At 43.5% G+C, this 16,970-nt stretch overlaps 1 protein-coding gene across 10 annotated transcripts in view; it reads right to left on the reverse strand.

Annotated features, from left to right (window-relative positions):
* PALM2AKAP2 (PALM2 and AKAP2 fusion) overlaps nt 1-16,970 on the reverse strand; it is a 532,659-nt gene that overhangs the window by 26,405 nt on the left and 489,284 nt on the right. For 8 of the 10 annotated variants that reach the window (XM_007497892.3, XM_007497888.3, XM_007497891.3 and 5 more), the window contains one exon: nt 7,962-10,269. In XM_007497892.3, the coding sequence (XP_007497954.2) occupies nt 7,962-10,269 (2,308 nt within the window). 10 annotated transcript variants of the gene reach the window in all.

The raw sequence follows: 16,970 nt of genomic DNA on the forward strand, positions 1-16,970 counted from the left end.
CAGTAGACAAGGACTTCATTTGTCTTTGCCCAAAAGTGGAGAAGTTGATAAATTATTGAGTTGCCTTAATTAGAAGTTCAATTTTTCAAAAGACCAAGGAAGCAAGGAGGAGAGCTCTTTCTATTTTGGTTTGGATTCTGAACAACAGAGAAATTAGTTGCTAAGTAGAAATGAAGGATATCTTGGGAGGAAGGGACCAACTATTCTAACTTAATTAGTAAGAGAGGAAAGGAAAATTAGTAAGGTACATTCCCTAGAATCCAGAATGAGATTTCAGAAGGTTGAGAGAAATATATATATATAATAGAAACATGTCATATGTATATATGATTACAAACACGTACAAACATGTGTCTATTTTATATATACATAATACACATACATAATGTATATATACACATATAGACAGACACATATTCAATTTTATGATCTAAAATGACAAAAGAAGACATTCTATGAATGATAAGAAGCTGTAAGGAATGCATTTCTAAGATAGAAACAAACTAACGCAAATGTGGAAGAAAAAAAATGTAGCTGTCCAAAGAATTTAATGTGGATGTACAAGGAATTCCTCAAACAACTTGAGTTTTTAAGAGAGTTATACAGAAAATGGAAACAAAGCCATGCATACAAAGGTGAATTTCAAAATGTGACATGGTCCTATAAAAAATAAACAATAATGCTAAAGCTCAGATAAAAGTATTTAAAAGAAAACTATTTTGGTGACGCTAGAGCGAGCGAGAGAGAGAGACAGAGAGAGAGAGAGAGAGACAGAGAGAGATCAAAGAAAGAATCAGACCTATATTTTTTAGGATAAACAGGTTCAGGATAATGGACAGAAAGCATAATGATGCATCTCATTCTGCTTTCAGTTGAACTGACAAGAAGACAAAAATGAAAACAGTTCTTCCCCATCGAGGAACTTACATTACTCTTAGGAAACAGCATGTACATCTAGTAAAATAAATGTAAAATATATATAAGATACGAGATATTTTCAGTGAGGAGGCATCAGTAGCTGGTGGGGGAATCAGGAAAGGTCGAATGTAGAAAGTGGCACTTGATTTGGGTTTTGAAGGTAGAGATACAAGATGGAATATTAAAGGGGGGCCAATCAAGTCAACCAACTTAGCTGAAACATAGGGATAAGGGAAAAGTAATGTGTAATACGAATGAAACGGTACCCTGGAGCCACATTGTTAAAGGCTTTTCCATGTCAAATAGAAACATGTCTAGTTTATTGTAAATGCAAAAGGAAGCTCTAAGAGCTTTCTGAAGGGTAAAAGGTATGTGACAGAATCAGACCTATATTCGAGGAATAGCCCTTTGTCTGAAGCTGTCTGGGGAATGGACTGAAATGATGGGAATCTTGGGAGTAGAAGGGAAAATTGGAATTAGTATGGCACATTCCCTAGAATTTGGAATGAACTTTCAGAAGGTTGAAAATTATAAGTATATATTTTCACGCACACATTTATATAGACACATATTCACATGTACTTTACACACACGTGTGTTGTGTATAAACATGCATTTTATGCATGTGTGTATTCTACCATGTAAAATGACAGAAGAGAAGACATTCCATGGGGGACAGGAAGCTGTAAGGAATATAAAAATATAAGGCAGGGAGACAACCGTAATAGTCCAGGTGAAAAGTAACGAAACCCTAAAACTAGAGCGACGTGATAGAGTGAAAGGGACGAATGCAAGCCACACCGTGCAGGTAAAACCGGCAAACCTTGGCGACGGGGCGAACACGCAGAAGGGGAAGGGTGGGGGAGAGCAAGGAGCCCCGCAGGGCTCCAGTGTGAAGGGCTGGGAGCTGGGATAGGCGGGCCTCTGAGAGGAATCGGCTTAGGAAAGCGGATGATTTTTGAAGGGCCTGAAGAGCGGCGATGTCCAACAGTAACACAGGCTGGATCTGGGCATCATCCGCCAAGGAGTCATCGTTGAGCTTGTGGGGGCGGGCAAGATTGCTGGGAAAGAGTGCCTAGGACAGAGCCCTGGAGCACACCCAGAGCTGTGGGGAGATAACGAGGAAGACCCGGGAAAAGATGAAGGGAAAGTCATATCACAAAACGCAGAGGGAAGGGAGTATGGAAGAAGGCTTGTGGGCAGCCAGGTGGTACAAGTGGAGAGAGTGCTGGGTTCTGGAGTCAGGAAGACTCATCCTCCTGAGTCTGGCCTCAGATAATTACTAGCTGGGTGAGCCTGGGCAAGTCACTTACCTGTTCACTTCAGTTTCCTCCTCTGCTAAATAAGCTGGAGAAGGAAATAGCAAACCACTCAATCTCTCTCCCAAGAAAAGCTCAACTAGGGCCGTGAAGAGTCAGACGTGAGTGAAACAAATGGGAAGTCACTTCGCTTCCTGGGCTTCGAAAAAGAAGGTGTGGGATAAGTGGTCTTTCCAGGCCCTTCCCGCTCTCAGTCAGGTTCAGCGCACTCCACCATTGAGATCACTGGCACCTCGGGGCGTGCAGCCTCAGCTGATGGGAATGCAAGGGAACACAGCCCATTTTCTAGGCGTTTGGTTGTGAGGAGGAGAGGGACGTAGGAAGCTCCTTGGAAGGGGCGCCAGGATCCAGTGAAGGCCGCACCCAAGGTGAGGGAGACCTGAGCACGGCTGCAGACTGAGGAAAGGACTGGCTTGCTGAGAGGCAGAGACACCGGGACAGATCCCGGAGACGAAAGGCAGGGCCACCTGGAGGAGCTGGCTTTTGTGAGAAAAGCCCCTGCTTTTCATACTCTGGAGTAAAGGAAGCCATTCTGAGGCCCAGAGCAGAGAGGGAGCCCTCGGTAAAAAGGCCAAGTGTGCGCTGGGGTGCTCTTCCAGGCTTGAGGAAGAGAGGAAAGCAGAGGGCCTCTAGGGGTGATAGCTCAGTGCATATAAGCATAAAAGGATCCCCTTGCTGCAGTGAGATCCAGAGAACATACATCTGTAGCTGAATCAGGAGGCAGAGTATGCAGACAGAATCCCCGCCCCTCCCCAACTCCCCCTCCCTCCCCCCCCCCCCCCCCCCCCCCCGGGCTGGATGTCACAGGTGAGAAGCTCTAAGAACAGGACCTGGAACTGATAGAGGTGTGGAGCGAGACCCACCCGATCTCTATTCCCTGGGAGGTGGCCGGGCGGGACTATGGCTGAGAGTGGATGGTGGTCAGTTAGGTTTGATTAGTCTTCATACGTCTATCCTTTTTAAAACTTTTTTCTACTTTGAATGATTATTAACAAACTTTATAAAAATAATACTTGGAGGAGTTATTAAATTTTATGGGGGTCGTATATTTTCCTCTAGCATCAGTCCGAAATACACTAGGCAAGAAGGGTGGGTGCATGGTGGAGGCAACAAGAGCTGGATTCTAGCAAGATGAGTGGAAGTAAAAAATGGGAGGGATTCAAGGACAGGAAAGTGTAAGCCGAGATGCTCAACATCTGTGTCAAGGGAGGGAAAATGAATCAGAAGCTGGGGCGAAAGCTAGGCTCAGGGAAGGTGAACGAGTGACTAAGGAGGATGGAGCCCAGAGAAAGATGAAATTGTAGGAGGTGATGCTCAAATACAGGATATTCAGAGCTCTTATTGAGAGGTGTTGGGCCTTTCTAGGCGCTGGTAGAACCAGACAGGTGATGACTCTCCGGTACAGCTAAGATGGGGTGAAAGATGAGGCTCCTGGGAGCTGAGGAAGTGGATAAGCTGATGGAAGATCAACGTGTATGAGGAAGGCTGTTAGTGTAAGGGACAGTGGTAGAGGGGGAAAGGCCATGAGGCTGGTCCTGAAATTCTGGAGAAAAAGAGAGAAGGGCCCTGGGTACAAGAGCTATCTGGAAGAACCAGGGCTGGCTACATCGTTGTTCTGTGCAGAAATGGTTTTTGTTGATGTGTGAGCTAAAAATGAGCTGAACATGCAAAAAGTGGCTATGATCTTCAGTATCACTGGGAGAAAAACAATGGCCAAATGTCCACTCAATGCAGTCCTAGTCAGACCACATCTACATTAAGTTCAATTCTGGGCACTGTGTTTTAGGACATTGAAACTCTTCAGACATTGAAAAACTGAACCAGTCAAAAAGAAGGTTGTGAAAAGGGTCCTTAGCGACCCTTATCATATGAACTGTTTTTTGTTGTGGTTATAGACCCTTAGTTTTCATTGTCACATGGATGGCCACCCATCCTGCTGAATTCACATTGCAAAACTGATGCCCAGTGATGCAGGTCTATCAGATTGTAAACTTCACTAATAATGGAACCATGAGACTTTTCTTTTTAAGTAGATTTTTATGGCTATCGCTTGTTTTTGAATCGCCTTAGCTTTCCTCCCATATATGACCTTCTCACCATCCAAGATTGCCATCTCTTGTAACAAAGAATTTGGGAAAAACCATTAGTTTAATGAAGTTGAGCGTGGGGAATAAGATGATTTAGCAGGCACACGATGGCTGTCTCATCTTCGAAGAGAGATCAAAAGGAAGACACTTGTTCCACTTAGTCTGAGAGGGCAGAACCTGAAATAATCATCAGAGAAACATTGGTGGAGCCTGATTCTCATGTCTTGGTAGTGGGGTAACAGTAGGGGGCATCAAGATGGCATGGTGGACGGAATGCCAGGTCTGGAGGTAGGAAGATAGACACTGGACAAATCACTTTCCTTATCTGTATAATGAGCTGGAGAGGTAAATGACAAACCACTCCAGTATCTTTGCTAAAAACAAAACAAAACAAAAAACAAATGGGGTCACAAAGAATTGGACATCACTGAAAATGACTAAACAAAGGGGACTACAGGTATGGAATAAGGGATGTTATCAGATAAGGCCAAAGTGTTATTTTGTGAATTTAGATTTCTTTTTTTGCAAAGGAAGATTTGGGAGAGGAAGGAGAAGTAGAAGATAATGGGGTACCTAAAAAAATAAAATAGGGGGCAGCTGGGTAGCTCAGTGGATTGAGAGTCAGACCTAGAGGCAGGAGGTCCTAGGTTCAAATCTGGCCTCAGACACTTCTTAGCTGTGTGACCCTGGGCAAGTCAGCCCTTACCACTCTTCTTACCTTACCACTCTTCTGCCTTGGAACCAAGACACAGTATTGATTCCAAGATGGAAGGTAAGGGTTTAAAATATATATATATATATATATAATAAAATAATTTAATAATATTGATAATAATCGCTTAAACAGTGTCGGATTTTGGATTGGCTTAATGAGAACTATTCAAAAATGGAATGGGCTGCCATGGAAGACAGTGGCACCTCTTACTGAAGGTCTTCAAAAACAGAAGGGGTGATGGTTTGTATAAGATAGGGTAGAAGGGATTTCTGCTTAGCTAGAGTTGCACGAGCATCAACTCTGAGGTCCATTCCAAGTCAGTTCTTGTCAAGCAAGTTTTCTTTCATTTATTTGCCATCAGTGATTTCAACAGAACTATAAAATGCATCTAGTTTTATCTGACACATTTTGTGCTACTGAACCATGATGCAAAAGGGAACGAGAATACAGGAGTTTGAAAGAGCCTGTGATATTCTGGGAAGATTTTCCACACTATGCGTACTAGGGATAAACATTACAAAATGTATTTTAGAGTAGAGTGGTACACACCTATAGTTCAGTTCCTACTGCTGGGGAAACTGAGGCTGGGGGAATTATTTGGGTTCAGAAGTTCTAAGCTATAATAGGCCTAAAGCTGATTATCTGGATGTCATTACTAAGTCAGACACCACACTGGGTTAGGTGGAGAAGGGAGAAATATAGTATTTTTATATATAGTATATATAGGGAGAGATATAGGGGGAGGGAATGGAGTGAATACTAGTCTGCATGAGGATCAGCACTGAGGCTGGCTTTTTGAGTAGCTTTTTAGAGTAGCCTGGGTAAGAGGAAGAAAAGTCCCTCCTTTCCCCACAAGATGTGTTTAACAGATTGTTTAAAAATGAATTTAATGGTTTTGATGGTTCCCCCCCCCCAATTCTTTGTTAAGCAAGATGGCTATTTTGGATGGTGAGAAGGTAATATATAGGGGAGAGCTGAGTGATTCAAAAAATAAGAGTTAATGATCTACTTAAAAAGAGCAGAGTTTATGGTACCATTTAAAGAAAAGGACATCATTTTATAGTGTAAATTTAGCAGGATGGGTGGCCTTCAACTTGACAGTGAGAACCAAGTGTTTATAACAACAACAAAAAAAATAGCTTGGTCATAGGGTGCACTCTGGTTTACAAAGGGCATTAATAAGCACGATGTGTTATTTAATCCTCACCGAAGACCTAGGGAGCTAAACTGTGAAATTATCACCATCCCAGGATGCCCATCAATTGGAGAATGACTGAACAAGTTGTTGCATTTAATTGTGATGGAATGCTACTTACTGTGCCCTAAGAAATGAGGAACAGGTTTATTTAAAAAAACATGGAAAGACCTACATGAAATTATTAAAAATGAAATGAGTAGAATCAAGGGAATATTAGGTATGGCTACAGAATTAGTGTTTAAAAATGACTTGTGATTGTCCTCCTTCAGAGAAAGAACTGATAAAGAGAAACACAAAAGACAGTTTAAATATATGTCATTTTTGTGGTCAACGATGCCTTCTTCTCTAGAGTAGGGAAGGTACAGAGAGGAGATAGCTGAGAATTTTAATGTAATCAACAACAAAAGAATAAAATTCAAAAAAAAAAGTATCATCGTTCCCTCTTGCAGATGAGGAACTTGACAGTAGTGGCAGATGCAGGATCTCAGAGTCCCTGATTCCAAATTCAGTGAGTTCTACAGCATTCCACGCTGTCTCCGTGCTGTTAGTTTTATACTATTAAGCTACTTAACTGGGCACTGTATTTCTAAGTAAAATACTAGAAAATGACACCAAGAATGGTCCTCAGGTCTTTTGTTAGCCTAGGAAAGGTGAGATGGGACCAACAACTGGACTAAGCGAAGGGCCTTGGAAGTGACAGCACAATCAGACTTATTTTACTCTATTACCCAAGTTTCACGTAGGAACCTGTAATAACATTATATTCTTATTTGAGGGGGGAAAGTCATGGAAAAAGTTATAATTATAATCAACATCACAAAATATTCCACAAAGCCTGAAGAGTTCTGGCAGCCCAAGGACATGTTCATCTTACTCATCTCAAATCAATTTTTTTTAAGATTGCTCAAAAAAATGAGATGATCTCTATGTAGGAATGATGGAAATAGGCAGAAAGAATGCCCCACAGCATGCCAAAATCAATGTGATCTATTAAAACATATCATTAGGGGAAGAAAGTGATCGTGTGAAACCTAAAACGGAGTGGCTACACTTTTACCGGGATTCAGGAAAAGAGCCCCAGCGAGCTGGGGGATTAGCCACCTCGTACACACTCACACACACACTCACGCACCAAATCAGTGGCCTGGACGCTCGCCCATCACTAACACACACGATCAACAGCCTATCGGAATAAAAAGGACAAGGCATCAAAGCAAGGCATGGGAGACACAGACCGGCTGAGAGCGATTTGACCACATACACGTTTTCAAGATGTTTTTGGTTTGTTTGTTTTTAACAGACTCAAAAATCTATTTCCTTGTGCGGAGAGAATTCTTTCACCCGGCCTAAATGCAGTGGAACTTGTGAGCTTCCCATGACTGGTGAGAACCGATTTTGGAATTCTCAGACACTAAAGCGAGCATTAAAGGGCCTAAAACAATTGCTCTCCTTAACAAGGCAACAGAGGCTAGTTTAAAAGAAGGCTTAAGAGGGAATGGCGTTGATCTCATTCTAGCGTGCGGCCCCAGCCGACACTGTCCAAGGCCCCGGATGGCCCTCCCCCGCTCAGAGGTCCCCCCGCCATCCTCCACCCGGCACCCGAATTCTCCCAGAGAGCAGGGCCCGAGAAGCGTCCGCCTGCGCACTCCCAGCACTTAGCAGTCTCGAGCCCACCGCGTACCGCGCCTCGAGGTCCCTCCCCACGCCGGGCTGGGGGCACTTACCGGGGGCCGTCTTGTAGCACACTGTCCGGGAGGGCGGCGGAGGGGCGTTCCTCACCCGGGGGCTCTGGGCCGCCTGCAAGACCTGCCTCTGCCGTTTCAACTCCTCTTCTCTCTCCTGGGCCGCCCGGATCTCTTCTTCTATCATGGACAAAGTCCTCTGCTTCCTGGACCTCAGCTTAAAGGGCCCCACGGTCACCTCGGATTCCTGAGTGGCCAGCAGGGAGGCTGTGCTCCGGAGCTCCGCCGCCTCGGAATACTTGCTGAAATAGCTCCCTTCTGGCCTGCTCTCCTCCGCGGGCCCGGGAGGCACCGTCCCTTCCCTGAGCTCTGGGCCTTCCTCCGTCCTTATCTTTGGTAGCACGTCTCTTTTCTCTTGGACAGGAGAAGACACTTGAGGCGGCTTAAAGGAGCCCTGAGGCTTAGGGGGGCCGGGGGCCGCCGCCTCCCCCTCGAGCCGGACGTCCCCCGCACCCTCCTCGTGGGCTCCGGAGAGGGCTCTGTCGGCCTGCTCGGCGATGGCTTGCTGGATGGCGCTCTGCACCAGCAGGCCGGCGTGATAGTCCAGGGGGTCGTCGGCCAGCAGGGAATCGCCGAGCAGAGAGGACGGGGAGTAGAAGCCGTGGTCGCTGAAGGCCTTGGGCGCTCCTTCGGCCCGTCCCTCCGAGGGCAGCTCCGTCTGGGGGGTCTGGGGCAGAGAGAAGTCCGTCAAGGAGTTCTCCTGGAGGGCGTTCATGGTCTCGTTGGAGGCGCCGCTGTCGCTGAGGTTGTCCATGCTGAAGTCGTTGGACAGGGTCTCCAGCACGGTGGTGCCCTGCGACCTCACCGACAGCTCCTCCAAGCCAGAGTCCAGCTCCTCCGGGGGCGACACGTACACGGACCTCGTGAAGGGGTCGAGGAGGCTCGGCTCCTCGTCCTTCACCACCGTGAAGACCGCCCGCGCGCTGGTGAACTCGGCCTCCTCCGCCCACAGCTTGGCTTGGGAGGGAGACTCCTTTTCTGGGCTCCCGGGCCCGTCCTGGCCTCCCGGAGGCGGGTTCTCGGGCCCCTTCGGGGCAGCCACGCCGTCCTCCTCCATCCGCCCCGCGCCTGAACCGGGCCTGGAGGCGGAGGAGGGCCTCTCCGAGAAGCTGGGACCCAGCGGCCTGTAGAAGGGCTTGACGGAGAAGAGGCGGGGGGCGCCCTGGGCCCTGCCGCCCGCCGGCCTCGAACTCTCCATCAGCTGAAACTGCTTCCTGGCGGCAGAGAAGTCGATCTGCTCCGTGACCACATCCTCCTTCAGAGTGCCGGAGGGCTCCGCGAGGGGCGAAGGACATTCCCTCTGCTGGGGGGAGGGCTGCTGCTGCAGCAGCTGCTGCTCTTGCTGCTGCCTCTTCTCCTTGCGTTCCTTGTACTTCTTATGCGACTCCAGAGACTCGTCATCCAGTTGCTCCTCCAGGGTCTTCTCCTGGGGGGGGTTCCACCATTTGGTGGCGATGGCGGGATTTTTTTTCACTGCCTGACTCCGGATGAGTTCTCGCCTCTCCTTTTCCAGCTCCAGCATCTCCTCGGATGGCCTCACTTTCCGGACCCTGTACGTCTCCTTGTCGCCGCCATCATCCTCGAAAAGCTTGGATGGCTTCTTATCCTCGTGGAAGGCACGTAGTTCAAATTTAGCTTCTTTCTTCAGAGTGGTGAGGGGGGTCGTCTCTCCATCCCGGAAAGAACCCTTTGAACTGGTCGAAGAGCTGGGGCTCTCCGGAGCTGGAAGGCAGTCCCCGAGCACCTCCCTCTGGCCATCTGGAGAGTGACCGTTTGCCCTGAAGGCCTCCGCCATGTTGGGCCCGTGGCTCAGGCCCAGGAGAGGAGGGGCCTGTCTGCCAACGAGGAGAACCGCTTCCCTCTCGGTGGTGCCTTCTAGGTGGTTCGTTGTGTGGACGGAGGGACCCGAGCCGCCCACGGTGATGGTGACGCCTGGCTCCGGTGAAGACGTGCCGTTGTAAGTCACATCGGCAGCGGAGTCACAGCAGTTGGCTTCTAGTACTTCATCTAAATACTGGATCTCTCGAGCCACCTCATTATCCAGGGATTCATGGCGGTGGTCTGAGATGAGCCCATTCTGGGGCGAATAAAAAGGAGAGGAACTGTCCAAGGAATGGGATGCTGAAGAAACCCCAGAGACACTTTGACATTCTACATTGGGGATTTCAATTTCCATGTTCTTGTTGCAGGGGGGGGGAAGAATGCTGGTGGGAGCTTCCAGCAGATTGGCACTAGAGGGATCGCCACCTTTCGTCAATGGGATTTCATCCTCGAGAAGCTTGTGAGGTTTCTAAAATAGAGAAAACAGAAAGAAAAGGCCAGCATTAGACACCTTCACTGCGCATTTCTCTTATCCAACTATGCCACATAATTTTCTGGGAGAGCTTCAGAAAAAGTCAGAACACTTTCTCTCTGATGCTTTAGACATCTCTCTCTCTGTGTTTCTGCTTCTATGTCTTCCACCTGCCTCTGCCTGTCTCTTTCTCGGTGGAAAACAGATATATCTGAAATATAAATAATATCCAGTGTTTCATGTACATAAATTACATTTTAGATCTAAGACTCAAATTGAATAGCTGTTTAATAGTTTCATGGTTTAACTATAACAGTAGTTTATTAACTAGTTTGGTTAATATCTATTCATTAACTAATAGTTTAATGGTTAAGGAGCTAATGTTCATTTGAGGAAAATTTAGTGTGAGGCAATGGAAAGACTACTGAACTTCTGGTTAGAAAGCCTGATTTCATCACTGCCGTGGCCCTTACTACCCCATGGGTTTTGTGGGGAGTCACTTAATCTCTCTAGTCCTCAATTTCCTTTTTTCTGAAATGAAGGGTTTGGCTTGCTAATTTCTCGAAGCCCTTTTCAGCTCTAAATTTCTCATTCTAGTAGTAGATATTTCTTTAAGGAAACTTTTCTTATTCTAAATAAAGAGAAGCACTACAAAATACATAAAAAGCTAGAAATCCACAACATATACATGAAATATCAAATATACTACATATACCTTATTCCTTTAAACAGAGGTAGCTAAGTGGATAGAGTATTGAACCTGAGTTCAAATCACTTATTGGCTTCATGACACTAGAGAAGTCAATTCACCTGTGTCGGTTTCCTAGTCTGTAAAATGAGACGATAATAGTCATCTACCTCTCAGGGTTGTTGTGAGGATCAAATGAGAAAATATTTGTTGTGTTATATAAATGCTAACTATTATTATTGAGCACACAATAAATTTAATGTGGAAGTACCAACATGGTTGTGTTTTTTGGTCTTGTTTCCCCTTATTGTCACCATGGGTCAGCCTTAAATTTTTTTTAAGGTTTTATATCAATAAAACCTTATTATTAAACCTTATTAAAACCTTAAAATTCTTTTTTTCATTCTCTTCCCTTCTTTTTTTTTTAAATAACACTACCACTACCCCTCTTTCACTCTTCCCAAGACACTACTAAAAAACAAATAATTAAAAAAACCCTCACATATAGCAAAAATACGGACAAGCAAAACAAATGTGTTAAAATGTTAATATCTGTATAGGCACATCCCACTGTGTCCCTCCAGTCCAATTCCTCTCCACCAACAGATGGAAGGCTTGCTTTATCGGTCTTCTGGAGTCAATGATTAGTTATTACATCAGTCAATGTTCTTAAGTCTTTCAAAGTTGTTTCTTTTAAAAAGTTGTCATACAAATAATTCTGCTGGTTTGGCTTACTTTAATCTACATCAGATCATACAAGTCTTCTCAGGTTTCTCTGAAGCTATCCTTTACATTATTTCTCATGACACTGAAATATCTCATTACTGTCAAAGACAACCATTTGTTAAACCTTTTCTTGACTGACTGATAGGCAGCACCCCCCCCCACACACACACACCTTTTATTTCCAGTTCTTTGCTACAATGAAAATGTGCTAGTATACATATTTTTACACATGGCTCCCTTTTGGGGGATACACAGATATTTCTATTTCTAGTTTTTAAGAAGGGTATGTAATTTTAGAAAGCTGCCCCCCCCCCAAATCAGGGTAATGTAATATAGTTCTACCATCCCAAGACATTTTAAAATGGAAACTAATTATTTAAGTATTACTTATGTTATTATTTTTATATTTATTAATATATTATTATTTTCAACATTCCTTTTTAACAATATTGTGTTTTGGTTCCAATACAGAAGAGCAGTAAGGGCTAGGCAAAAGGAGTTAAGTGACTTGCCCAGGGTCACACAGCTAGGAAGTGTCTGAGGCCAGATTTGAATCTAGGACCTCCCATCTCTAGGCCTGGCTCTCATTCCACTGAGCTACCCAGCTGGCCCTCCTTCCCACTCACCCCCCTTTAAAAACTGAGTTCCAAATTCTCTCCTTCCTCCCTACTCCTTTCCCAACCACTGAGAAAACAGCCAATATGATTATTATTACACTATATACAGGGCAGTTAGGTGGCACAGTCACTTAACTCGGGTTTGCCTCAGTTTCCTCATCTGCAAAATGAGTTGGAAAAAGAAATGGCAAACTACTCCAGTATCTTTGCCAAGAAAATCCTATATGGGGACACGAAGAGGCAGGTGTGACTGAAAGGACTGAACAAGAGAAGGCCTTCGTATGATTTTATTTGTGCGTAATTATGATTCATCCATACTACTTGCAGAACTCAAAAGAAGTGACACGATTTAAGACTCACCCCAGGTGATGTAGTCCTACGATCCTTGCGGGGTGGGATACAGAGGCAGTTTTTATGAGAAGAATTGCCACTGGGTTTAAAAATCATAACCTTTCAAGAAGCTCTGGCCCATTTTTCTCTATGGAGTCAGACCCTTTTTATGAGCTAGATTTAATGCAGGAGGCAAGGAATTTTTAAATGTCACCCAAAAGAAACCATCTGAAAACAGCACAGGCTTAAAATGAATGGTGCCTTTACATGTCAAGGGCCCTCTACACGGCTCTATTGAACACATATACTGTTAATACCAAAACTTGGGTCATTAAACAAAAACGTTCTGTTTTCCTCTCATTGCTAACTTGTATGGGCATTAATTTTAGTAGCAAATTAAATTACAGATTAGACGGCCTGCTTGTAATTTCTGAAATTCTCCAAATTTTATTATTTTAAATGTTTATTTATGTTAGCAAAATCATGTTGATAATAGGGTGGCTTAACATACTATCATTTTTGTCATTCTCATGTCTTTTAATTTGTATTTTTTGGGTAGTGTTTTCTCACAAGGGAATGAAAACATTTTAAGATCAGTTTCCATCCCAAGTGATTTTGAGATTTAGCCAGGAGGTATTAAAGGTCACCAAATCTGTGTTGCAAATACAGAAATAAATTCTGTTCCTTGAGGTGGGCCCTCCGCCCAACCCCAAAATGTATCATTTATCTTGTCCAGTTTTATTTTCCCTTTATAGATGGAATTTGTTTTTTTATTTTTAAAAAATCCTCATCTTCTGCCTTGGAATCAATACAAATACTGGTTCCAAGGCAGAAGACTGATAAAGACTAGGCAGTGGAGGCTGACTTGCCCAGGGTCACACAGCTAGGAAGTGTCTGAGGCCAGATTTGATCCCACAACTTTCCATCTCTAGGCCTAATTCTAAATCCACTGAGTTACCTAGTTGCTCCAGAGACCCATCTTTTTAAAGGCAATATTTTTCCAGTGATGCCATAGAAATGTGGATCATGAAACATCATACTGGTAAATAAAATAAAATTAAGAATAATTATCATCATAAATTGCATATTTAACATTATTATAAAGAATAACTTATTTTATTTATTATATTAATAATATTTATTTATTATATTAATAAGACTTTCTTATTAATATGTATTATTAATTATAACAAAATTTAATAATTGTGTTTAATAAGTTATTTTACTTATTTGATTGCTAAAATAATAAATTAATAAGTTAATTAATATTTTATAATATTAATTATTAATAATATATTATTATTAATTATATTAATATTAATAATATTAATTATTTATATAATTATAATATATACTATATATAATATAATAATTAATTAATAAATTAATAATTTCACATTCCCAGCATAAAGGCCTGTTACTTTGAGCCATTTGAGACTGGTCTTCTATGGAAAGAGTTAATTAAGTTCCTTACTAGTTGTGTGACCCTGGGCAAGTAACTTAACCTCTGTCTGCCTCAGAGTTCTCAACCCTAAAATAGGACAATAATAGCACCTAATCCTCAGGGTTGTTGTGGGGCTTAAATGAGATACTCTTTATAAAGCATTCATACTCTTAAGTAGTGCCTGCCATATGACAAGCATTTAATAAACATTTCTTTATTTCCTTCCTCCTGGGCTGGCACACAACCACTTTGCAATACAGTGTTAACAAATACAGTTTATAATTTTTTAGAAGTCCTTTAATAATTTTTTTTTTAAGCCTGGAAAAGAAGAGCTCAATTACAGAATTACTTTTTTTTCTCCCAAAGTTCGAAATCCACCTTTATATCTTTGGTAACATATTTCTTTTTTTGTCAAAACTGTGTGGGGGTGGAGGGAGAATATGCATATGCTTTTGCAAAGCAGTCAGTCATTAAGGATCTGGGGGAAATTAACTCAAGGCTAATCACTACCACTCAGGGCTAGTCTTAGGAGGGGGGGGAAATAGAGCCCATACTGGTGACCTTCATAAACCACAAGGAGAAAGCAAAATGAAAAAAGAACATGATGTAGTGGATGTAATCCAGGACTTCACATGAGGATTCAAATAGTGCCTCAGACAATTCAAAAGTTGTATGACCCTGGACAAGTCATTGAACCTTTGAGTGACTCAGTTTCCTTATCCCCCCCAAAAAAGAGTCAGTGTGAACCTGATGGCTGACTCTCAGATCCTTTGTAGTTCTAAATCTATAAGCCCTCAAAAGCTACTGAACATCTGAAATTAGAAAAGGCATAAAATCCTCTCTCTCCTCTCACTATCAAAAGCTAGGTAGAGGGGGTAGCTGGGTAGCTCAGTGGATTGAGAGTCAGCCCTAGAGACAGGAGGTCCTAGGTTCAAATCTGGCCTCAGACACTTCCCAGCTGTGTGACCCTGGGCAAGTCACTTGACCCCCATTGCCTAGCCCTTACTACTCTTCTGCCTTGGATACACAGTATTGACTCCAAGGTGGAAGGTAAGGGTTAAAAAAAAAAAAGCTAGGTAGATAGAGTGCTGACCTGGAATCAATAAGATATGGATTCAGATATAGCCTCAGACACTTATTAGTGGGGTGTCCCTGAGAAAATAACCTGTGCACCTCAGTTTCTCCATCTATGAAATGGAAGTAATATGATTGGTGTGAGGATAAAGTGAGATGTTTATAAAAGTATTTTGCAAATCTTTAAGTGATATATAAATGTTAACTATTATTAATACATCTATTATATAATAGATTAATTTAATATAAATTAATATAAAATATGATATATAAAATAGACATATAAATTAAATTAATACATTTTATAATTATTGAAAAATCATAAAGCTTAAAATGTAATTGTACCCGGAAATTCACAATAAGATATAGGGCACTAGAAGCCGATCCTTTTCTAAAAAGCAGTTGTACAAAAGAAAGAGGGAAAAGGGTCCAAGAGGACATTGGGACGTTGTGAAGGGATGTGAGATGGGGAGTGGGGAGTATGTAATGACGTTTTCTTCCCTTTCCCAAATATCCCCAGAACTAACAACTCTTGAAAATAGCATGATATAGTCTGGTGCTCCCCTCCATAAAAAAGCCCTATCATAGAACAAACAGCTCATTTAATCTTATCTCCCTAAATGAAACCCAAGCAGAATACTAGTGCTGCGAGAAGGATCACCTGATAGTGCTTCCCAACCTTTTCAAGGCTAAACTTCTAGACACCCCATTGCACAATAGGTGCAGCACCTACTATGGTGCCTGAGGCAGTCAGAGGTTAAGTGACTTGCCCAGGGCTACGGGGCAAAATGGGAACTCAGGTTTTCCCAACTCCCAACTCCAGGCCTGTACCACCTATCTGTATTTACTGATGCAGGTGCTGAGAGTTTGATGACGCTTTAAAACAAAATACATTTAAAGTCACTAAAATTCATTTAAAAGAATCACTGAATCCACAGTAGCTTTTGGTTGTTACATTTTTCAGTCACGTTTGCTCTGTGACCCCACTTGGGGTTTTCTTGTCCAGGATGCTGGAGCATTTGCCATTTCTTTTCCCAGCTTATTTGACAGATGAGGAAACTGAGGCCAACAGAATTCACTAACTTCCCCCAGGGTCACATAGTTAGTGTCTCAGACTAGATTTGAACTCAGGAAGGTGAGTCTTCCTGACTCTAGGGGCTTGGTCAAAGGAGCAGGCCGGCCGGGCCTCTCACAGGTACTTTCTTTGTCCGGGCAGATGAAACATAAAGGTAGAGGATGGAAGGCCTTCTGGCTGTCTTCCTGCCTTTTCTGCTGCTCAGGGAGCTTCTCCACTTCCATCCTATCAGAGAGAAGGCTTGACCCCCGTCTCACAGTCAGGCCGGCCTCACACCCCATATCACCCTCCTCCCACGCATCCGCCCTTCTAGCTCTAAACCAACGTGTACCAGGCTGAATTCTATCTCGGTGCCGTCCACCAAAAATAGCTTTCTCTGTGCCAGACACCAGAAGCTCATTCTGTTTGGGCTCGAAAAGCCAAACGGGATCCAGTTGAGCTGGACCTTGGGCAGGCCTCTCCCCAGAGGGAACCGTTTGCGGGTCCCACCACTACCCCGAAGGGCCTCTTGGAGGGCCATGTTCTATTTACCCTTCTAGTCTTGTCTGTCAGAAAAAAATAAGCACGATCGGGAGCATCCTTCTGAGGAACAGAACCAGAAGACGTGCGTGTCCTTTGCCAAAGAGCACCAAAGCCAGGCTACATGTTCTGAACATTTCCAGTTTTAAATAAATGTTCCCGTTTTCCACGTCCGCGTTTCCATCTTCAGAGCATCCTCGGGAACAAAGACGGCCATGAATTATG

This window comes from Monodelphis domestica, chromosome 7 (genome assembly GCF_027887165.1).
Source record: "Monodelphis domestica isolate mMonDom1 chromosome 7, mMonDom1.pri, whole genome shotgun sequence".
NCBI lineage: Eukaryota > Metazoa > Chordata > Mammalia > Didelphimorphia > Didelphidae > Monodelphis > Monodelphis domestica.